Genomic DNA, 25,186 nt, shown 5'->3' with positions numbered 1-25,186 from the left:
AAGTAAGATGCTATTTGCTGCAATTTTTAAAGTGTAGTTCCTCTGATTTGATGCCCATATTTGAGTTTTGCAGTTAATTATAGACATTTGCATACCTTTATTGAGTGTTCCCGTCACCAGTTTGCTCACAGAGACGGCAAACTTCACTAATCCATGTTTGCAGCGCCTGGCACAGCCGGACATCCTCCGAAGCTCTCCAGATGAAAGCAAAAGTGCGAAAACTTCTGTAATAAATTCAGATCAAGAGGAAACGGAGAGCCAAAGTGTGAGGAAAATATGACCATCAGGATTCAAAATCCAGGAATATCAAGCAAATGAAAGCTAAATCCACACAATAGTGACCAAAAAATAGTGGGAAAAAATGTTTGATTGTACAGTTTATAATCCTGCTCCCCCTCCAGAGAGTTCACACTCGAATGGAAGATGCACAGAAATCAATGGCAAAAAAACTCCACATGAAGTGCCAAGAAAACAGGCACTTTGGCTAGCTACTTACAAAGTAAGCTAGTCTAGTTGCATTGAAAAGTGAAAAAGGAACAGGGAAGGAAAGAACAAGTGATTAAATATGGTCAGAGTCTCTGATGAAGAGTGATGATCAGCTGCAAACTGACGCACAGCTCGATTCAGACGCTTATAATCCCACCCTCTGCTCTCTCTCTCTCTCTCTCTCTCTCTCTCTCTCTCTCTCTCTCTCTGCTGCAGAGCGGCGGTTCACTTCCAGCACTGCTGTCTTTAAACTGCTTCCTCTGAGGCAGGATGGTTCAGTATTATAGATGTCTCTGCACCTTTCTCCTCCCTCTCTCTTACTCGCTACCTTTTCTTCACCCCTGAAAGGTCTTAGTATTCTGTATGTCCAGCCTGATCTCACGAGAAAACGTAAGTATTTTACGTTTTGCCAGTTTAGTGGCTAATTCGAACGAATTCGTACGAACTCAGTCGTACGAAATGGTACGATTTTAAAAAGGAGGCGTGGCACCTAACCCCACCCCTAACCCCAACCGTCATTGGGGGATGAGCAAATCGTACTAAATTGTACGAATTAGATCGTACGAATTCATACGAATTAGCCACTAAATGAAAAAGTTACGAATTGCCGTGAGATTGTATTGGTATATCCCGTTTGTCCTATAGGATCAAGAGTGAGCCACCTTTACTAAACCTCCAGAATAAAGCAGCATAATTTAATTTCAGTTTCGAAATCTAATTTGCATGGAGTAATTCATCTCTCGTAGGTAAAGAGTATGTTGCGACAGGCTCATTCTGAAAACGTAGCCCTATATACATTTCTGGAGATCGCAAAATATGTAGCCAGAAGTACATACAGTATATATTTCTGATCTGAAATAAAGAGATCACCAGTATCGCACAATGTTGCCCTGAGGCAATGAAAAGAAAGTTTAATTTCTGAACATGTAAAATAAAAGGAATTAATAAAACCTGGCAAACGGCTTCTCTACAGCTTCACAAATACACACATTTTTTTGTACAGTTTATGCTACTTTAAATGAGGTTAATTAAGCAAATTATCTTATTCTCATACCATGTGCTCTTGTCACCATGAGTCAGAAAATGAAGTTCTACCTTTAAACGGTGCTAGATAGTGACTCCTACACCTTATTGAATGTTTTACTGATACATTTTGATTGGTTGCAATCATTTTTTTTAAATCTGTGCTTAGCACAAGCCTTATGCTGCGTTCACACCAGACGCGAGTGATTTACATGTTAAGTCAATGCAAACGCGCGAATAGACATCCTGCGTCGCGATACACGCGAATGGCGCGGTGCAAATAGCGAGATACGCGCGAATGGCACGGCGCAAATAGCGAGATACGCGCGAACGGCGCGGCGCAAATTGAACGTTTTGCGCGTTTGACGCGCGTTTCGAGCAAATCTCTCGAGTTTGAAAATCTGAACTTCAGCGGACATTTGTGCCCCGTTAACCAATCAGGAGCTTGCTCTTGTGGGGGCGTGATTGTGACGTAACGCAGTTCATCAAACTCTGCTTGGCTCAGTCAGAAGCACTGCTGAAAGCCTCCATCATCCAGGTTCAGTTTCTGGAAGAGTTTATGAGCTCACAGAACTGGATGCACCTCTGCAAGGATGTAGTGGACTCAGACTCGACCCTAAACGTATCGATGCTGTTTTTCATCCTTCATAAAGCACATAAACACTGTTATTTTCTTCATAAAATCCATGTTAGCCATTTAGCCATGAAGCTAGAGTCACCGGGCAGACAGAAACCTTGTCCATCAAGCGAATTCGCGTCTGTTCTGAAGTGAATTTGACGCGCGAATGAAGCGAGTAAACTCAAATGTTAATGCGGCAATTTACGTGCGAATAGCACGATTTATCCACGCGTTCCACATCTGGTGTGAACACAGCATTAAGAAAACTTAAAGCAATGTTGTGCTGTAGATGGTTAAAGGGCCATGACACCCCCCACTTTCGGTTCAAGTCTTCCTCAGAATTCTTTCAAAAGATGCATGATAATGGGCGTGGAGCTCCGCGAGCAGAGGCAAGAGTGGGCGTGGCCAGCAACTGTTGTCAGTCGGCTCACAAAATGAGACACAAACCATGAGGAGATGCATGAGTTTTACAAAGTTAAAATGCAAAGAAATGAACAGTAATTTAATGCTCTGCTACATTTGTAATTCGTAATTTCATATACACACAACCACAATTTATATCATTATAAAGATAATCGTGTTCATATAAACATTATAAATGAGGACTTCTCCATCAATCCCCGGGTCTGAATGCAGGCTCAGTGCAGCAGGTCTCTTGCCCTGTCTATTTTAACCATTAGCCCTGCTGGTAATCTGGAGGATTTAGGTGAACACAGCAGCACGGCGATGTGTCTAAATGTGAGCGAACCCCACTGATAAAGGACAAAGTCGGCCATTCTCCAATTCTCGTACTGCTCTCCTGTCAAAAATGCTTGCTGCACACAAACAGCTTTGCTGTATCCGCCCTGACAACATCGCAGAGAAAAACATGCAACAAACCAGGTGGATCATAGAAACAAACACATACGAGCCTTCATGAACAGCTAAATAAGTTATTGTGTGCCATGGGTCCGTAATCGCGGTCTCACCCAGTCATCAACATGACTCGGTCTCACAGCTTGGCACTGGCAGGTCTGTCTTGCCTTCGGAAAGCACATGCAGTCATAAATAATTAAGAAGCCAGCTCTTCTCATAGGATAAGAAAACTCCACTATGAATAATAATGAGAAACGGACGCATCACATGTCACCGATTTTGATCCACCCGATTTTAAACCAACATTTTAAGATGAAATTAGCAGACAAAAGCTCAAGATTATACAGTTTACCCCACAATTACAACTGACAGGTTCTTACATTGTCTTAACTGATGCTCAACACACACACATCTGTTAATATCTCAAAAAAAACTACTCGAGGGTTTCTTGCACCTTTAAGGTAAGTGGTTGGAAACAACTGAAATGGGCTGAATTTAAGCAAACAAATCAAATGTAGTAATGCTCAACTTAATTTGTTTGTTTGAATTAAGCCCATATAAATAGTTTGCAACCACTTACCTTAATAAAATGAGGTAAATCCAATGCATCATTTTTTCCATCAGCTAAATGAATAAATGGACCTGACTGTATTCAACACAGTCGACAGGATCTGCAGATATGTCTGGCTTGGCTTTCTCCTGGCTGGCTGTGTGTAATCTTCAGTCACAGCATCAAGCACTGGAGTCTCAGGAAAAACAGAGACTGGACTCGGTTGGCATGCAGATCAGATCAGAATTACAGCAAGTCTCTCGTGATCTCCATCAGACCCAAAGCTGTAGAGTTTTCACCTGCAGTGTGACGCAGACCTGCAGCTCACCATACAGAAAAGCACTGAAGAACAGCAGATCTCCGGCTATAAAGACCCAAATCACATGCCATCCACCCTAAATAAAACACAGCATTCAGATCAGTCTGTTCCAGATCACAGTGCATGCAGCTTGCCAGAGGAGAGCAGATGATGTGCTGTTTACAGTGGGCTTTCAAAGAGAGAAACTGTTCTTGATTTTGGGCTCCCGAAAAAGCAGGGAAAACTTATGTGTGATAGTCAGAGATGTATAAAGTACTGGAGACCCATACTTAAAGGGCCATGAAACCCCCTCGTTTCAGCAGGGTGTTTTCACACCTCTACTTTGGAAAAAGTCAGAAAAGTGGGCGTGTCCAGCTCTGTTTAGGGGGGAGTGTCGGAGGAACTAAAGTGGGAGGGTGTGGGAGTGTCTATTTGGGCACGCGCGAGTTTCAGTCAAAATACACACAGGAGAAAGTGATGGTGTTTAACCTACATGGACATCTGTAGTCGAATTATTTGCCAAATTATTAAATATTGGACTTTGCAGTTTGGCTCTTTCATTCAGGGAATTCATTCATGTCCCTCGCGACAAACGAGATATTTGATTCGAGGAGCTGCTCTAAGCGTGTGTTTTTCATGCAATGTTTCATATCGCACGGCGAATGAGAGAAAAAAAAACCCTCCGCATTTCCCGGAAACTTAGATGCACACGGCAGGTAGCGTCAGAAAGCCGCGTGTGTTATTCCGGTCACAAAATGCGGTAAAAACCCTACACGAGGTTAAAGTTTGGTTGTGGTGCTAACATGTTTACACTCGGTGCAATAGTTTGTTCGATACGAACAAACTGAATAAACATAGAACACTGGTCACTCACTTACCAAATCTGTAGAGACAGGACAATCACCAGCAACTAGAGCCGCGTCTTTATTAAGCGAAGACTACAAGCGAATCCGGATCTCAGCGTTTGCAGATGAGAACAGCTCTCGGGTAAACAATGTTCCTCCTTAGACACGTAAGTTATTGTTGTCGAGCGTCGCGTACACTGTTAATCCACACGTGACTCCAGCTGAGCTCTCACAGAGAGAAAATGAAAACAAAACTTAACTGCAGCAAACTATAAAAGCAACACTTCATGCTTGTTTTGCCAACACAACGTGGCGTCTTTGTCGTCTAAACACTGTGACAGTAATGAATATTAATGAAGTTGCACAATAGAGCGCGCTGATTGGTTTGAACCAAGCCTTACTCATGCATTAATGCAGCACACTGTAAGACGTAATAAGACACACTCTGGCACAGACGCCCAGTCTGCACGCTGGAATACACACTATTATGCCATGACCGTGACGCAGCTTCAAAAATTCGTTTCAAACCGGAAGTACGAATTTACCTGAAATAACAACCAATTTACACTTTTTAGTGAGATATAGGTGTCCTAATAGTGTTTTTAGCAGTGTGGGACACATATACGACTGTCAACAGCTCAAACACATGTGTTTTGGTGTTTCGTGACCCTTTAAGTAAAAGTACAAGTGATCAGATGTGCTCCAACATTAGGCACATTCAAACTGAGACTGAAAACACCTCTGTTTAGCTGTGCCTTCACTGAATGAGCACTGTGCTACGTCCGACAGACAGAGAGGGGTCTGGATGCAGACCTGGTGCAGTGCAATCTGAGCTGCATCTAATGCTTTTTAATTTAGACTTAAAAAAAGGCAGCGACGAAGCCTTTTTTAGTTCTAATGACAGAGATTCTTAAAGGCGAGGACCTGCTATGGCAAAAGGTTGAGGTGGCCCTTTTGTCAGTACATCGAAAATATGTACTAATCGGGCCGGAGTGGGACTCCTTTTCAGCCCTGGAGTTTCAAACCTCAGACTGGCTCACCTAAGTTCACGACTGACTATATTAAAATAAGGTCATTTCCAAATCAGTTTCTAATGGCACTATCACGTCTTTACCAAGAAATCAGCTGCTTCAGAACTTCAAATGTTCAACAACCCTAACAGCATTATATGTCTTAATAAAAATAAATAAAATAAAAACACTTTAGATTAGATTCAAACCCAGATTGACGGCGTCGTAATGCAACGGGGTGACCACTGGACCACCACAGCTCTTCTCAGAGTAGTGACTTATCTTAGTTACATCATCATCAACCTGCAGGCTTCATCTTGCTCACGAGGCTGCAAGAAAATAGATAAAAAAAGCCGAGCTGCGACAAAATAATGACAAAAAAAAAAGAGTAAGGCTGTGGTCAAATAAATGAATGAAAAAAGTGCGACTGCCGAGAGAAAGAGTCTGGAGCTAGGGACACCGGCCCTCGCAGCCAAAAAATGTACTGGCCCACCAGGAATTCTCCCGATTAGACAATCCTGGCCTGTGTACTGCAGTAAAAGTGGAAGTGTCACGATTACCAGCGATCATATCCCATAAGATCGCTGGTTTGCACTAACAATAACCATGGACTACAACGCGGTGTAGTGTTACTTACAGTGAACAAAACTTTCTGAATAGGTGAGTGTGTGGCTTAAGTAGTGTGTGCAATCAGTCTCTTACAATCCTCAGGTGGTGCGAGTAATCAGTCTAGAGGAGGAAGCATGTGTGAGTGTGACTGGAGTGCATGTACTGTATGAACATGTAGTCCAGAAATGGCGGATTTGTAGTCCATGGTTATTGTTAGTGCAAACAAGCGATCTTATGGAATATCATAGATATATACACTAGATGTCGCCTTGCCTATTGTTGCCTATTGGACGGAATGCGTCAATAGCGCCGCCATCTTGCTACAGGGTAGCGCTCCTTTGAAATGAATGCGGGACTAAGGTACAGTGGAGGACTGTGGCCATCCAAAGCCAGAGATATACACATATACACATATATCTGTGATCGGGAGTTTTCCTGGATGTTAGTATGCATTTTTTTTTCTAATTACGAAAATTATAATTTTACATCACTTTTCTACCTTGATGGATCAATGACCGCACGGGCATTCCTGACAAAAAGCTTGTGTTTGTGTGTACAGAAATGTACTATTCACCCTCCCTGTTAAACTTGATCTAATCATGTCCTGAAACACAGCTCCTCTCCTGCTTTCACTGCTCATACTGACGGAGGGAGCGATTCGTTTGTGAATGAATCTCCGTTATGAACGACTCTTTCACTAACGTTAGCCGACAATAATACCAGTTTCTGGCAGCGCAGCATCTCGTTGTCATATTTCTTTTGCATTGTTTGCTGATTTTATTCAACAAAACTAGCATAAGCCGAGTGTTTAGTGCGAGTTGGAGCTGCTTTGCCGTATGATGAATGCAGTAAGTGTCTGTTATCATCAATAACGTTACCTGATTAGCACAAAAGAACATACAAAAACAGAAAAAAACTTAATCTTACCTATGAAATGTTCTGCCTTTGTGTTTTGTTTTCTTTGTTTGCTCATTTGCAGCGCTAAAGTCCCGCATCTTCACGTAATAACACTGTCTTGACTAGTGCGCTTGAATGACATTTGTCCTGGGAGCACTGTACCAATATGGCGGCGCTATTGACGCATGCTCAGGGTCCCTATGCGATATCTAGTGTATATATCTATGATGGGATATGATCGCTGGTAATCGTGACAGGAAGTAGGAGAAAAAAAACAATCCTCCAGTAAACTACAGATACAGCCTTTTAGTACTTAAGTACAGTAGTGAAGGAGCTCTCATTCATTACTATCCATCTCTGCTGATAGCAAAGTCAGTGCCATCATCATCTACCTGAAATAAATTCACCATCCAATAGCATCACTGCAGTTTACTCAAACAAAAAATCCTCTGTTGTTTTAGGGGACTCCATGCACAACGGTAATTTACTTTCCTCCGCATTCTCGGTGCATTAATGCATATAATGAGAGAAAATGTATTTTCAAAAAAGCCTGCAGTGTGTTTTTTCCCTCTCTCTCTCTCTCTCGCTCTCTTGCTCTCTGCATAATCTCGCTGAGCCCACATATATGCAGGACTGTTTATCTATGAGTCCTTTAATAGAAAAAACCAAGCTCTCTGTTCCTACAAGCGAAGTGACGGAGGAAGAACAGACACGCAGAGGAAGTTATTAAACACAGATGAAAGAGAGAAGAAGAGTAAGCGTTGACGGAAAGCTGGCCCGTTTAGAGACGCTGCCTTCCTGCTTCATGGCTCTTCAGATGCTGGTTTGGAAGAGTTTGTGTTATTATCCATCCCCTCTGAACAAACTCAGGAACCGAAACGCATGCCAATTTTCAATAGTATCTGGATTATGATGCAGGCTGAGATTGCATCCTTCAGGGATGCAACACCAGACACAAAGCACTCAATGGAACTAGTGACGTCACTGTGAGTGCTTTGGTTAGGGGTGGGGTTAGGTGAGCACATTAAAAAGCATTGCATGCAGCTCAGATTGCACCGAGTCTGCTGCCAGAACCTGTTCCCAGTTTTAGCACAACTGGTTGCATACTTTCTTTTCATATTTATTTGTCCTTATGGGGATTTAAACAGGTTATTTTGCTTAAAGGTGCAGTATGTAAGTTGGACACCCAGTGGTTGAACTAGGTATTGCATTTCTGGATCTAAACACACGCAAGTGCAGGTTGCCAGATTGAGGATCAACAGTGTGACTGACAACCGAGCCTGATTTAAGGCTGATTACCAATACCTGCAATTAAAACGTTTTTTTTAATCTCACACATGAACAACAGGATAAACTGACCTCAGGCAGGGGCATACCAGACATTTTAAAATGTGGCGGGGGTGGTTACGTTCATATATTTATTAATGAACCATTTCTAAATGGTCTGCCTCTAAAAGAGAGGGGGACATATCTTGTCGTCCCCCTGTTGCTACGCCCCTGACCTCAGGTAAACCTCATGTGCTTTATTCAGTGCTAAATACTAATAATGTGAGTCTGAATGCCATTTGACATGACATTTGTTGCCATACTACTAAAAGCAGATAGTTCAGTTCAGATCTGGAATATAGAATAAACTGTTTGAAACTGAACTTTAGAGCTGTGACTCAGTGCAAACCAACACATATCAGTGATTCAGCATCTACATTTAATCATGATAAAGAGGTTTAATGTGTATTCATTAGATTATAAACCTTACCATTGTGCTGGAGTGCAGTGAGTGCACTATTCTGAGCTTCTGAATGGCTGTGTTTACATTTCTCGTTTCGTCTGGTACAAACATTCTAATTGCTCATGACTTCAAATCTCATCATGGAGCATGTTGTTAGGCCAAGGGGTTACAACGTGACCTGCTCAGCTAATGTTTACACTCATACTATTTATATCACTAATTAATAACCACCTCTAGTGGAACTCTGAATCTGCATCTCATTTCTGAGTCTGCTACTGTCCACCGGAGGTCGCATTTCAGTCACGCATGCTTTCAGAGCCTCCCTAAATGCAGTGGGCAGGTTAAAGGAACCAAAACAAGAACAGACGGACATTTTCAAAGCAGAATATCTGACTTCAGCATTGTTTTTTAGATAAACAAGAATGTCCACTTAGCATGTGTCCTAAATATCTGCAAACATATTACGGTATTTTTATGATTTAGAGGAGTCAAAAATGTACATACAGCACCTTTAAGGAAAAATCTCATCCAACAAAAAATATTAAAAACTAAGTAGTGTTTAAGTCACTGAACATCTTTGGAAATCGAAGGACAATACATTTAAATTCATGCAAAATTTCAACAAAAGTTTTAGTTTTTCTTAATTTTTGCTCTTTTTTTATTTTTTATTTTATATTTTTCCCTAATATACAAATCTGAACAACTGATTTCATTATCGTAACTTGTTTTGTTGGATGAGCTACAGGTTTGCCTTTGGCACTGACTAATCTAAATACATATATACATGTAACGGAGGCCAGCTAGTGAGTGCTGTGCAGGTAAACCTCACTCCTCTGACCTCTAAAGGTGCTCTAGCGACAAACGCTAGAGGCCATGGTCTTTAGCCTCCTTGGTAGAGCACCCGACTCCCATGCAAAAGGTTGCCGGTTCGACACCAGCTCGGAGTGGGTTGTGTGGTGTAGGATCGGCAGGGTTACATACATACATACATACAGTTGAAGTCAGAATTATTATCCCCCCTGAATTATTAACGCCCGTTTATTTTTTTCCTCAATTTCTGTTTAACAGAAGGCAGATTGTTTCAGCACATTTCTAAGCATAATAGTTTTAAAAACTTATTTCTGATAACTGATTTATTTTATCTTTGCCATAACGACAGTAAGTAATATTTTACTACATATTTTTCAAGACTCTTCTATACAGCTTCAAATGAGTTTTAAAGGATTAACTAGGTTAATTAGGTTAACTAGGCAGGTTAGGGTAATTAGGCAAGTTATTGTAAAAGGATGGTTTGTTCTGTAGACTATTGCAAAAAAAAATTTGCTTAAAGGGGCTAATAATTTTGTTTTAAAAATGTTTTTTTTTTTATTTAAAACTGCTCTTATTCTATTCTATTCTAGCTGAAATAAAACAAATACGACTTTTTCCAGAAGAAAAAATATTATAAGACATACTGTGAAAATTTCCTTGCTCTGTTAAACTTCATTTGGGAAATATATTAAAAAATAATAATAATAATAATTCAAAAGGGGCTAATAATTCTGACTTCAACTGTAACTGTATGTATATATATATATATATATATATATATATATATATATATATATATATATATATATACACATATATATACATATATATATACACTCCGCTACTCACCCGTTTGCACTGGCTGCCAGTTGCTGCTCGCATCAAATTCAAAGCTCTGATGTTTGCCTACAAAGCGACTTCTGGCTTTGCTCCTTCTTATCTGCTCTCACTTCTGCAGATTTTTAGGCCCTCCAGAAACTTGCGTTCAGTGAATGAACGTCGCCTCATGGTTCCATCCCAAAAGAGGGAAGAAATCACTTTCCCGAACTCAATCTGCCCAGTTGGTGAAATGAACTCCCTAACTGCATCAGAACGGCAGAGTCACTCGCTGTCTTCAAGAAACCACTAAAAACTCAACTATTTAGTCTCCACTTTCCTTCCTAGTCTGCAATTGCCTCTCTGGATATACCACTAACTGTACTGTAAAAAAAAACTTTTACATTACCAATGCTTTGCTTCTTAGACTTACACACCTGAAACTTGCCTACAGCACTTATTCTTTGTTTTATATATATATATATATATATGCACAAATATAATATTGTAAAGCATCCTATGGGAAATATTCATTTGAAATAGAGATTTGTGAAGGCTGTACTCATTGATTTAACACTGTATGACTGTGTTTGACAAAAAAAATAGCCTAAATAAACCCAGAATGCAAAAATATGCAGAATCTAAATGCATTATGAGGATTAATTCAGTGTGTTACAACATTATTTCAGCATCCGGCATATGATAATACTCTGGATTATGAGTTTAAGTGACTAACTCAGAGTATTAAACACCATTAATAATGATCTGAAGGAATGCCAGTGGAAAAGCTGAGCTGTTTTCATATAACCCTTCCCTGTTTGGACGGAAAGAACAACAGGAGCATTATGAGACGCTGATATCTGTGTGATTCGGCTGAAATGAGTTTGTTTATACGCTGCAATGGATTGAAAGAGAAATGATCCTCCGTGCAAAGAAAAAAGGAGATTATCAAGAGTGATTAAAGCTGAGATTAAATGTGAAAAATGAGACAGATTCAATAGGAAAACTGCATGTGTACGTGAGAGAGAGAGAGAGAGAGAGAAAGAGCCTGTAGGAAGTGTGCGACAGATTTAACAAGTCTCTAAATTTACCATCAGACAGACCGAAGACAAAACGCCTGCAGGGAGGAGAGGAAAAAACGGAGAAAAGAAGAAAACAAAGGCTCGGGTTTGAGTCAGATCACTCACAGAAGAGAAGAAATGATTATACCAGAAAGATTCATTCATAGGTCAGCAGAAACAAGGGGGTATGAGTGAAATAATAAACCCCTATATACATTTCTGGAGAGCGCAAAATACATCCCAGGAGCTGCGTTTTTTTGCTGTTTTTGTTTTCGTGAATCCACCAGAGGCCGCTGTGTATGCTTTTTTAGATCTCAAACTCTCAAACTTCTCTCGCAAGTACCCCCTACACTCCGCCTTCCCTAAACCCAACCAATAGTGTTTTCAAAAGCACCGATCAACCTGCCCATCCATCTCCCTTTACCTAACCGACATTGTTTTTAAAAGCACAGACTGACCCACCCACTCACTTTCTTTAGCCCAACCGATAGTGATTGGTCAGATAGCACTTTTCTCTGCTCTGATTGGTCAGATGGCACTACTCAGTTCTGATTGGTTAGATGGCACTGCTCTGATCTGATTGGTCTGATGACTTAACTCTGCTCTGATTGGTCAGATGACTCTACTCTGCTCTGATTGGTTAGATGGCACAACTTTGCTCTGATAGGTCAGATCCCCACCTCTGCTCTGATTGGTCAGATGGCACTTTACTCTGATCTGATCAGTCAGATGGCACTACTCAGTTTGGATTGGTCAGGTGCCACTAATCTGCTCTGATTGGTCAGATGCCAATACTCTGTTCTGATTGGTCAGATGCCACTTCTCTGCTCTGATTGCTCAGATGGCACTACTCGGCCTTGATTGGTCAGATGGCACTTCTCTGCTCTGATTTGTCATATTGACTCTCTCTCTCTGCTCTGATTGGTCAGATGAAACAACTTGGCTCTGATTCACAACTCTGCTCTGATTGGTCAGATGCCACTTCTCTGCTCTGATTGCTCAGATGGCACTACTCGGCCCTGATTGGTCAGATGGCACTTCTCTGCTCTGATTTGTCATATTGACTCTCTCTCTCTGCTCTGATTGGTCAGATGAAACAACTTGGCTCTGATTCACAACTCTGCTCTGATTGGTCAGATGACACAACTCTGCTCTGATTGGTCAGATGACACAACTCTGTTCTGATTGGTCAGATGACACTCCTCTTCTCTGATTGGTCAGAGGGCCTACTCTGCTTTGACTGGTCAGATGACAACTTTTTTATAATTGGTCAGATGACACAACTCTGCTCTGATTGGTCGAATCAGAAACAAAACTAACAATCAAAAGAAAAAAGTAAAGTAAAGAAAAACAAAAGAAAAGTAAAGTAAAAAGAAAAGACTCGACAAGTCAGTATCTGTCATCAGGTATGAGTACACTTCAACATCTGAAATCAGTCAATCTGAAATAAACTGTAACTCAAAAGTGGATCTTATTTTTTAATCCATTATTTTTCCTGCTTTTAATAGTCTGCATGAACTCAACCCCCCCCCCCCCCCCCCCCCCCCCCCACACACACACACACACACTGTCAAAGAAGGGTCTTAGAAACAGCTGCTACCCTTGGATACGTCTGGGACACACACATACAGTACACACACACACACATTCACATTTCCTTTAGTGTATAACTGATTTGCTTTCATTTAACACATAAATTAACAGGCTTTCCAGGCAGATGGAGAGCGGCAGAGAGAGACTGAATGAGCGCTCGGCTGGGATGTGATTCGCTCTTCTGGCAAAGTGTTGCTGGATATGAAATATTCTCTCGCTGCAATTAAATTCATGCATTATGGATCAGTTCTCTGAATGTGTATGTGTGTGTGTGTGTGTGTGTGTGTGTGTGTGTGTGTATGAGGGCTCTTTACTAAGATTAAATAAAACAAATACTGTGTATTGTTTATAAATCTTTTCCCAGAGATGGGAGGGCATCCGCTGCGTAAAAACTTGCTGGATAAGTTGGTGGTTCATTCCGCTGTGGCGACCCCGGATTAATAAAGGGACTAAGCCGACAAGAAAATGAATGAATGAATGAATGTTTATAAATTCCAGTTTGGGTGATATACAATGAGAACGTTCTTATGCCCTGCTCAGTGTGTCCCAATGTGTACCAAGCTCAGCGCCCTTACTAGCAGATTGAGACGCAGCCACAGTCTCACTATAACGTCCAGACATGCTTTCAAGTGTAGGTGCTAAGGACTGGACACCCCTGAAAAAATAAAATAAGTCCAATAAGGATGATTTCTACTCTTTCTCGGCACTGCTGAGCGGTTAATTGAGATCAATATGCCATTGGAGGAAGCTAGAGGGATTTTGATTTAGTTCTCTGGCCGCTTTAATAGGATTGAAGACTATTGGTGTGCACATCAATATAAACACAATCAGTATACGCTTAATTATCCCTCAATCTGTGCGTGGTCAGCGCGTGGTCAAATAGACACTCCCACATCATCCCTCTTTTGCTCCTCCGACACTCCCCCTAAACAGAGCTGGACACGCCCACTTTTCTGACTTTTTCGAAAGTAGAGGTGTGAACAAACCCTACTGAAACAAGGGGGTTTCATGGCCCTTTAATCCACATGAGCACCCGATAGTCCTGCCACTTGCGCTAGGTGAGCAAACCTGCGGTCATTGAGTGTGTGTAGTGTCCATCATTCCACACTTCATTTTACCGGTTGACTGAGTGCATCATCTGGGTATTTAAAGTGCACCTATTATTTTTAGAGCCGCAACCCAGTATTGAAAACCGGAGCACCCGGAGGAAAGTCATAGCAACACAGGAAGGGCAAACTCCACACAGAAATGCCAACTGACCCAGCTGGGACTCGAACCAGCGACCTTTTTGCTCTGAGGCCATAGCGCTAACCATTGAGCCACCGTGCCACCCCTAAACGTAAACTTAAAGACTGCAATTTGAATAAAGAGTTTCTGAGAGCCGCACTAAATGTAACTGCAGCTTTAGTGTGCACTATTTGTTTTTCAGCTGTATTTCTTCCATCACCGCTGGACGTCCCCTGTTAATCTGATTTAGCAGAGTCCAGAATCCCACCGCGCGTTTAATTAATCTGGTTTGGTTAACACCGCAGCTGTTGAATAGGAGGATCTGCGCTTAGAGCAGGTGGTTTTCCTGCAGTCTGTTCCTCTGAAGACTCGGCTCATTCACTCCTGAAAGTGTGTGACAGGCTTTAATGTTTATGCACACACACACTGCTGATGTGTGTGTGAGCTCCTCTTGTCATCAGATAGACAGCTTTAAACAACAACGCCAAATGTTGCTTTACACACACCGGCCCCTGAGGATCGCAGATCAGTGGGCAGAGTCTCTCTTATTTCTCAGTCTATTTACACATCGTCTATTATAAGTCTGTTTTCTCTCCTCGTGTCTCAGAATAGAGGTCTGTTCACACATCTTGTTAGAGTAACATTTTGTGGGTACATAGATGGCATACGAATGTGGGCCACTTTAGGCAGTTATGCGGCACTGGTGGTCTTCCTTCGGCCCAGACAAAATGAATGTGAGCCTGAAGTGGCCCGCCTGTACAATGGCAAAAGGAGGCCAAAGGTTAAAATTCATATATGGGCCATTTAAGGCAGAGATTTGAAAATGTAAGGTATGAAGAAAATGTAAGAAATGAAATGTAATATTTATTATATATTAGAAATGGAAAAAAACACACTTTAATAATATTATTAATAATAATTAATAATAAAAAATATTAATAATATTAATGATGTTAATTAATCTTCATATTTTTTATATTTTCAAAAAAAAATAAACAACATCCTACTTATTCATAATAATAATAATAATAATAATAATAATCATCATCATCATCATCATTATTATTAATATTATTATTATTATTATTATTATTATTATTATTAATATTTAGTAGGATGTTGTTTATTTGTTTTAAAAAAAATTAAATGTCTACTTTTAAAATTTGAGACATGTAAACCACTGCAGAAATGTAACCAGCAGGCCCATGTCATAAACAGTACAGATCTTTAATAAATAACCTACTATAAATTAAAAGAATTAACGTATACGTTTTGTTTTACAAGCTTTGGAGACGTAACATAAATTCTGCTTTTAAATAATAGGTCACCTGTAGCTTTCACCATGAGGCTGTGTTCAAAATGACATCAATGTTTTCAAAGTGCACTGCAAAGGGAGCACAAATGTAAACATGTAAACATGAAGATCGCTAAAACTGAACTGTATTTCCGTTAAAAAATTTTTATAAATAAAAAAACTATTTAAAAAAATAAAATAAATAAATAAATAAACTATTTAGAAAATAAAATAAAAAATAAAATAAATAAATACAAAATAAAAATAAATAAATAAATAAAAACTGAACTGTAAAAATAGAAATCAAATTACAGCTAAGAGAGATGACCTTAATGCTTTATTATTTTTAGTAAATCCAACTCTGAATGTTAGAATGTTCTAAATGAATAGGGCATAGGGGGGATAAGTGGGAACACAGCCAGGAACTATGTTTTTAACGACAGCTCCAGAGCTGTAGTTGCGAGTGCTCATATTTGCGAATGTTCGTTCGAGCGACTACGTTTGCAACTTGCGACTTTTTTTGGCTAACAATGGTTTTGGGAAACGCACCCCAAAACAAAAAGGCATTGATATAAGTCAACACAAACTAACATTTCCCCTTTTCAATAATTAAGTAAATGTAAAACAAGTTCAAATGGGATTTAGTGCATCTTTTGAGCTGTTTTGCTGCAGCACATCTTGTTTTCTCTCCAATAACGTTCAGTCAACGGAAAATAAAGAGCTTCTGCTGTTCGGAACGACACGTTTAGTGCCGCAAGATCATTAATTTGTTTTGCAATAATGTTCAGTCAACTGTTTTCCAGGCAGTGTGTGTGTGTGTGTGTGTGTGTGTGTGTGTGTGTGTGTGTTTTCATATATTTTCTCTCTCCTGCACGTTTAGCTCAACTGCGGTGTTTTTGCTGAGATGTGTATTTTAGACGTTTTCACACCTTCCCCCAAAACAGCAATAACTGCCGGCAATAAAGAGCTGCTGCATCTGCCTGTACAAGGCCTCTCGTGTGTGTGTGTGTGTGTGTGTGTGTGTGAGTGAGTGTGGCTATAAACAACACATTCTGATTCCCTAGCTATGCGGAGCGCCAACGCCGACTTTACAGCCATCGTATGGTGTCAGTCCAGCTTTAATAGCGCTTGTAAGACATTTATCTTCAATTAAACGTACAGTACATTGCACACAGAGGGGAGCGAGTGTTTAACTGCACAATTAAAGCTGATTAACTTCATGGAAAGACCTCGATGAACTCTTGAGGAACATACGAGGAGATCTGCTGCCATCTGCTGGCGCTAAACAACATATAACTAATTAGGATCTACCTGAAAATATGTTTGCTTTGAGAAGTGCGGTGTTTATTAAAGGAGTGGTTTCCTTTCACTGAATGGTCTGAGTTAATTACTAATAATTGTTTTTTATTAATATTATGATTTAAATTTTTGTTTTTTTTTCATTTATTCATTTTCCTTCAGCTTAGTCCCTTTATTAATCAGGGGTCGCCACTGCGGAATGAACCGCCAACTATTCCAACATATGTTTTACACAGCGGATGCCTTTCCAGCCACAACCCAGTACTGGGAAACACCCATACACACTCATTCACACATACTCATACATTCATTCATTGATTTTCTTTTCGGCTTAGTCCCTTTATTAATCAGGGGTCTCCACAGCGGAATGAACCGCCAACTATTCCAACATATGTTTTACACAGCGGATGCCTTTCCAGCCACAACCCAGTACTGGGAAACACCCATACACACTCATTCACACATACTCATACATTCATTCATTGATTTTCTTTTCGGCTTAGTCCCTTTATTAATCAGGGGTCTCCACAGCGGAATGAACCGCCAACTATTCCAACATATGTTTTACACAGCGGATGACTTTCCAGCCACAACCCAGTACTGGGAAACACCCATACACACTCATTCACACATACTCATACATTCATTCATTGATTTTCTTTTCGGCTTAGTCCCTTTATTAATCAGGGGTCGCCACCGCGGAATGAACCGCCAACTATTCCAACATATGTTTTACACAGCGGATGACTTTCCAGCCACAACCCAGTACTGGGAAACACCCATACACACTCATTCACACATACTCAAACAGTCATTCATTGATTTTCTTTTCGGCTTAGTCCCTTTATTAATCAGGGGTCTCCACAGCGGAATGAACCGCCAACTATTCCAACATATGTTTTACACAGCGGATGACTTTCCAGCCACAACCCAGTACTGGGAAACACCCATACACACTCATTCACACATACTCATACATTCATTCATTGATTTTCTTTTCGGCTTAGTCCCTTTATTAATCAGGGGTCGCCACCGCGGAATGAACCGCCAACTATTCCAACATATGTTTTACACAGCGGATGACTTTCCAGCCACAACCCAGTACTGGGAAACACCCATACACACTCATTCACACATACTCAAACAGTCATTCATTGATTTTCTTTTCGGCTTAGTCCCTTTATTAATCAGGGGTCTCCACAGCGGAATGAACCGCCAACTACTCCAGTATATGTTTTACACAGCGAATGGCCTTCCAGCTGCAACCCATCCCTGGAAAACACCCATACACACTCATTCACACTCATGCACTACGGACAATTTAGTTTACCCAATTCACCTGTCCAGCATGTGTTTGGAGCACATGCTACATCAAAACATGCAGGGAGCACATGCAAACTCCACACCCAGCCAAGGCGCAAACCAGCTACCTTCTTGCTGTGAGACGACAGCACGACCTACTACGCCACAGCGTCGCCCTATAAATGTGATACTACAGATTTTCAACACAAGCACGTCAGATCTGTTCTGAAACTGGGTCTTGACATGATTTTCCCTAGTGAATCATTAGCTTGTGCTACTGTTTGTTTAACACGTGTTGTGGTTTAAATAGAGACGTGGCCATTGACTAATCTGACACACACTAGAGACTCTGCTCCACATCACACCACAGTCCAGGCCAGACCGACACGACCTCTGAACTCTGTGTTTACACCTGCAGGTACAGCGAGTGTGTGTGTGTGAGACCATCACTTAAAGGGACAGTACACCCAAAATTGAAAACTCTGTCATTATTTACTCAGACCTTGATGAGCTTCTTTCTTCTTACACACACAGACACACTTATACACCTGGGCCAATCTAGTTCATCGATTCCCCTATATGTGTTTGGACTGTGGGGGAAACCAGAGCACCCAGAGGAAACCCGTGCCAACACGGGGAGAACATGCAAACTCCACACAGGAATGCAAACTGACCCAAACCAGTGAACTTCTTGCTGCGAGGTGATAGTGCTAACCACTGAGCCACCATGCCGCCTCATGAAATAACTTAATACTAAATAAAAAAAAACAGTTCACATCATCTCTCTTATTTGGGTCAAATAATGCCCAGAGTTTTCAGTTTTCAGCCGTACAGTCTGTGTTCAGACAGCTTTAATAGTTTAATAAGTGTAATAATTGTGTGATTTGTGCCCTGCAGTGGTTAATGAACAGCGTGTCTCGCTCTCACATCATCCGTCCTCTGATGAGCTCTGAGTTTTATCTCGAGAGAAAGAGCTTTATGACATGTGTAGACGTGTGTGCCAATATTATATTATTTCACCGCTGTCAAAAGTGCATGTTGTTTAACGCCTGTGAGCAAAACAGACGCTAGTTTTTGAACTGCTTTTATAGCAGCATGATTTGTTATTGTTAAGTAAACCAAGTGGGTGCACTGTATGTGGACTTATTTAAAAGTGTGTCATGTGTTTTCTAAAATAGTGATCACTGAAATGCCTTCATTTCCCAGAGATGGGTTGCGGCTTGAAGTAAAAGCTGCATAAAAACTTGCTGGATAAGTTGGCGGTTCATTCCGCTGTGGCGACCCCGGATTAATAAAGGGACTAAGCCAAAAAGAAAATGAATGAATGAATGAATAAAATGCCTTTATTTAATTGAAAATAGAGAAATATATGTATCCTCCGAGGATAATGCTGTCGTCTCACAGTAAGAAGGTCGCTGGTTCGAGCCTCAGCTGGCTCAGTTGGGGTTTCTGTGTGGAGTTTGCATGTTCTCCCTGCGTTCGCGTGGGTTTCCTCCGGGTTCTCCGGTTTCCCCCACAGTGCAAACACATGCGGTACAGGTGAATTGGGTTGGCTAAATTGTCCATATTGAATGAGCGTGTATTGATGTTTCCAATGGGTTGCAGCTGGAAGGGCATCCGCTGCATAAAACGTGCTGGATAAGTTGGTGGTTCATTCCGCTGTGGCAACCCCGGATTAATAAAGGGACTAAGTTGAGAAGTAAATGAATGAATGAATGAATGAATGAATGAATGAATGAATGAATAAATGACTGAATGAATGAATGAATGAATGAATGAATGAATGAATGAATGGATGGATGAATGAATGAATGAATGAATGAATGAATAAATGAATGAATCAATGAATGACTGAATGAATGAATAAATGAATGAATCAATGAATGACTGAATGAATGAATGAATGAATGGATGAATGAATGAATGAATGAATGAATGAATGAATGAATGAATAAATGAATGAATCAATGAATGACTGAATGAATGAATGAATGAATGAATGAATGAATGAATGAATGAATGAATGAATGAATGAATCATGAATGAATGAATGAATGAATGGATGGATGTATCCTTCTTTTTTTCTTCTTTCTGTGATTTCCTACATCCTTTGGGTTAAAAAAAATCTACAATTCAGAGTTTTTACATTTTGTTTTTATTTTTAATTTTACAGCATGTTCACTGTAGTGGACCACAGGACCATTTTAGTTCGAAATGATCGCCATTCAGAAACAAAACTGTACAGGATATGGCTGTTAAGGAATATTAATCCAATATAAATGTAACAAAAGCAAAACAAAAGCCGTTTTTTCCTTTTGTATTGAAATTCCTGAAACAGTTTAGTCTGAAAGAGAGCCGGATTCAAAAATAAATAACAGAAGTGATGATAATCCAAAACAAATTTACCATAAAAGTGATTTTAAACTGATCGTCATTCTCTAATTGTCCCCAATTGTCTGATTATCAGACTTTAAATCAGAGTCTTCCTCAACTATTAACTGCTTCAGTTCTGCCTCCTACACTCTCGGAAATAAAGGTACGAGAGCTGTCACTGGGGTGGTTCCTTTTCAAAAGGTACACATTTGTACTTGAAGGCTCCATATTGGTACCTCAGAAGTATATATTAGTACCTACAAACTTTAAGAGGACCACTTTTGTACTTTTTAGGTACCAATATGTACTCTTGAGGTATTAATATCGACCTTTTATGTACAAATTTGTAGCTTTTGAAAAGGTACCGGCGAAGCAGTGGCGCAGTAGGTAGTGCTGTCGCTTTTTCAAACCTTGGCTCAGTTGGCCTTTCTGTGTGGAGTTTGCATGTTCACCCTGCGTTCGCGTGGGTTTCCTCCGGGTACTCCAGTTTCCCCCACAGTCCAAAGACATGCGGTACAGGTGAATTGGGTGGGCTAAATTGTCCGTAGTGTGTGTGTGGATGTTTCCCAGACATGGGTTGCAGCTGGAACTTGCTGGACAAGTTGGCGGTTCATTCCGCAGTGGCGACCCTGGATTAATAAAAGGACTAAGCCGACGAGAAAATGAATGAATGAATGAAAAGGTACCACCCCAGTGACAGCACACGTACCTTTATTTCTGGGAGTCATTAATTACATTAAGGTGGTCCTGGTGTCCACTACAGTGGACATTTAAAAAAGGAGGATATTTTGAAACACAAACAAGTTAACAGTTTTGGAAGCTAAATGTATTGTTCCTGACACTTTAATAAACAAATATATATATATGTAATATATATATATATATATGGTTGAATATATATATGGATGGTTGAAGTGTGAACTAAACAGCAGTGGGGTTGGTTTAGCGAGCGAACTAAATGGCGGGTGGGTGGTTGGGGGGTTTAGAGGGGGGTTCGCTGGGGCACTTTGGAAGAGCACTTTCTATTCAAGACTAAAAAAGGCATGTTGACAGACAGGTTGAGCCCTATGTGTACATGTGCCTAAATGTCACAACAAGACAATGGGCGGGGTCTCAGGAGGGTAATATGGTGAAATATAGTCAGCATCATTACTTCAGTCAGAAATCATGAGCGGCCTCATGTACAAAGACCTGCCTTGAATTAATAATAAAACATTGTGTACGGACAAAGCTGTAAATGTGCGGAAACCCACACATATATATATCCGAATTAATGTGAAACTGAGTGCAACATGCACGAGCGTATGAATATGGTAATAACTCCACTTTGGCAAAACCAAACGAAAAAGCGAAGGCAAAAGCAAGCAAGAAGAGAAACTTGACAGAGTGTGAACTGGAGGTGCTCCTACCGGAGGTAGACCGGAGAAAAACTGTGTTGGTAATGTCAGGCCAACCTCAATGTCCAACGTCCAACCTAAAATCAACCAAATATCAACGTCTAATGATGTTACAGCTTGACGTTGTGCGGATGTTACCACTATGACGTCTATCAGATGTTAGATTTAGGTTGACATAACTGATGAATAAATGTCAGTATTTGACGTCAACATGATGTTGATTTAAGATGTTGGCTTAACATTGGATTTTGGTCACTTTCTAACAACCTAAAATCAACCTAATATCAACGCCATTGTTGGACATTAAAATAACACCGTCTTAGACGCTGCTGGGCAATGAATTTTGGTCACATGACATCACAACATAAATCTAACCTAATATTAACGTCTTATGATGTTGTGTGTCTGCTGGGAGTGTTATGATCCTTCAGAAAACATCTGATGATGGACCATTTGGGATTATTATAAAAGTTAAAAACAATTGTGCTGCTTTATGCACTGTAAAACAATCGTACTGCCTTAAAATGTAGTTGAATCAAGTTAAATCTTCAAGTCATCTCAACTCACATTAGTCAAACTGACTAGAAATATTAAGTTAATGCAGTTTGAACCTAAACAACTTATTAAAGTAGGTTAAAGTGACATAAAAACATTATTGTTGTGACTTTTGTTATATATAAGTTATAAACTTTATATTTCTTAATATTTTCTGGGCAAGAACAGCATTTATCCGAAAATACAAATGGCTATTTCCGTAAAGTATATTAGTAGAATGCCTTAAGCCTTTAACGTTTTCTCTATACAGATTTTGGCCCCAGAATGCATGAGGCAATATTGCGTGATGAGCGCGCATTCCTGTCCAGAGCGCGCACTGAGACGCGTCAGCACTTTTTTACCTCAGAGCCGGTGCGCGTGGACAGCTTTAACTATTACGCTGCGTTATCGCAGTTTTTAACTCAGCATCCTCATTAATTAACCCAAGGAGGGGGTTACCGCTGTGTTTTTGTATTCACCATTTCTCCAATCAGAAAGTGTAAGGATATGGTCTCATTCAGCTCTGACGCCTCCCTCTGTCCGCACGTGCACGAGTGAAGCCTCTGTGGACGCGCATCAGACCGGCCGTAAGGTAAGACTGAGGTGAGGAATCCTTATACAATATTGCTTATCACAAATGCCCCATATTTCATTGAGATGATGATTGTTCATGCGTGAAAATGCAGGTCTCCGCCCCTCATACTACAGAGGTTCAGCAAGCGGATTTATGAGACGCGCACAGGAGCGCGCATCAGTATTTAAAGAGACACGCTCACTGAATGCTCGCGTGAACTTGAGTTTTTAACTGTATATTCCTGTTTGATTTTGTTTTAGTTCATTTTACTGATCATGGACCAAGGTAGGACAACTTTTCATTTAGCTTTTGTCAGGTTTTCTATATTTCTCAATATATTCATAGGCTGTTAAGCAAATGTGACTTGTAATGTTCATAAATCTCAGCACAGGTCACGATTTTATATATTTGTAAGTATGTAAAGAAAGTTTCATTCATCTAATATTATATAATTAATTTTGGCACACAACCACTTGATTTCAAGGCTCTGGTACTTTATTTATTTATTTATTTATTTATTTATTTATTTATTTATTTACTTATTAATGTATTATTTGTTATTGTAGCTGATCTTTCTTTCACAAACATTAAATATATTATAAAATCGTATATGTTTTTAAAGTGTGCAAAGGATGTTTTATTTATCTAATATTATAAAAATAGTTTTGGCACACTCAACAGCTTTATGTCAAAGTTCTGTTTGTTACTCTATTTATTTATTTATTTTATTTATTTATTTATTTATTTATTTATTTATTTATTTATTTATTTATTTATTTATTTATTTATTTATTTTAGCCATTATTAAATCTTCCACAAACATTAAATATATTATAAAATCGTCTATATTTTTAAGTATGTAAAGAATGTTTTATTTTATTATTATACAATAATATTTATCTATTTATTTATAATTATTCACTGTAGCAATATAAAAAACTTACAAATCTTTCTATGTAAAGAATGTTTCATTCATCTAATGTTTTGTAAACAATAGTTGTTTATTTATTTATTTATTTATTTATTTATTTATTTATTTATTTATTTATTTGTTTAAGCAAATAATAATTCTTCTACATTCTATTATAAAATCTTCTGCATAAGATAAAATCATGTATATTTTTAAGTATGTAAAATGTTTAATTTATCTAATATTATACAAATAATATTTATTCATTTATTTATTGTAGCCATTATTAAGTCTTCCACAAACATTAAATATATTTTAAAATCTTCTATATTTTAAATATGTAAAGAGTGTTTTATTCATCTAATATTATACAAAGAATATTTATTTGTTTTTATTTATTTATTTATTTATTTATTTATTTATTTATTTATTTATTTATTTATTTATTTATTTATTTATTTATTTATTTATTGTAGCCAATATATAAATAACTTTTTAAGTATGTAAAGAATGTTTAATTTAAATATTATTACACAGTTAGTTTTGCCACAAACAACAGTTTATTACTCCATAAACTGTACATTTATTCATTTATTTGTATTTATCTACTGTAATTTATAAAACTGAAATTTAAAATACTGAAATATTGAGAATTTGGTTAAACAGGACATTTTTTTCAGAAAAAAAATATTTTATTTTATTCTATTTATTTTTTTTATTTATTTTTTATTTTTTATTTTGTTTTGTTTTTTACTTTATTTTATTTTATTTTTGTTTTTATTTTATTTTAGATTTATTTTATCTTATTTTATTTTGGGTTTTTATTTTATGTTTTTATTTTATTTAATTATTTATTTATTTATTTATTTTTATTTTTATTATTTTTATTTTATTATTTTTTTTTTAAAATTTTTTGTTATTATTATTTTATTTTATTTAATATTTTATTTTATTTTATTTTATTATTATTTTTTTTATTTCAAATGCACATTGGACATTTTCCAGGTTTTTACACAAATATAAGCTGATGATGTTAACATGACCTCACCTCTATTTTCAGACATTTCTCACCTTA

At 38.8% G+C, this 25,186-nt stretch overlaps 2 protein-coding genes across 15 annotated transcripts in view; one reads left to right on the top strand and one right to left on the bottom strand.

Moving 5' to 3' along the window:
* Positions 1-699, bottom strand: part of kcnip1a (Kv channel interacting protein 1 a) — a 58,903-nt gene extending 58,204 nt beyond the window's left edge. Inside the window, exon 1 of the mRNA XM_087281213.1 lies at positions 96-699. Within this exon, the coding sequence (XP_087137339.1) occupies positions 96-183 (88 nt within the window). The 5' untranslated portion in view covers positions 184-699. The remainder of the gene's footprint in view (positions 1-95) is intronic.
* Positions 1-25,186, top strand: part of pmt (phosphoethanolamine methyltransferase) — a 55,554-nt gene that overhangs the window by 8,722 nt on the left and 21,646 nt on the right. For 3 of the 14 annotated variants that reach the window (XM_087280872.1, XM_087280869.1, XM_087280871.1), the window contains one exon: positions 23,122-23,219. Coding sequence is in view for 1 of the 14 variants with exons in the window: in XM_087280862.1 (XP_087136988.1) it covers positions 23,477-23,486 (10 nt within the window). In the remaining 13 variants the exon portion in view is untranslated. 14 annotated transcript variants of the gene reach the window in all.

The sequence above is a fragment of the Danio rerio genome, chromosome 14 (genome assembly GCF_052040795.2).
Source record: "Danio rerio strain M-AB ecotype USA chromosome 14, GRCz13ab, whole genome shotgun sequence".
Classification (NCBI taxonomy): Eukaryota; Metazoa; Chordata; class Actinopteri; order Cypriniformes; family Danionidae; genus Danio; species Danio rerio.
Note: the sequence above shows the minus strand (reverse complement) of the source record. Positions and strands in the feature narration are given on the sequence as shown.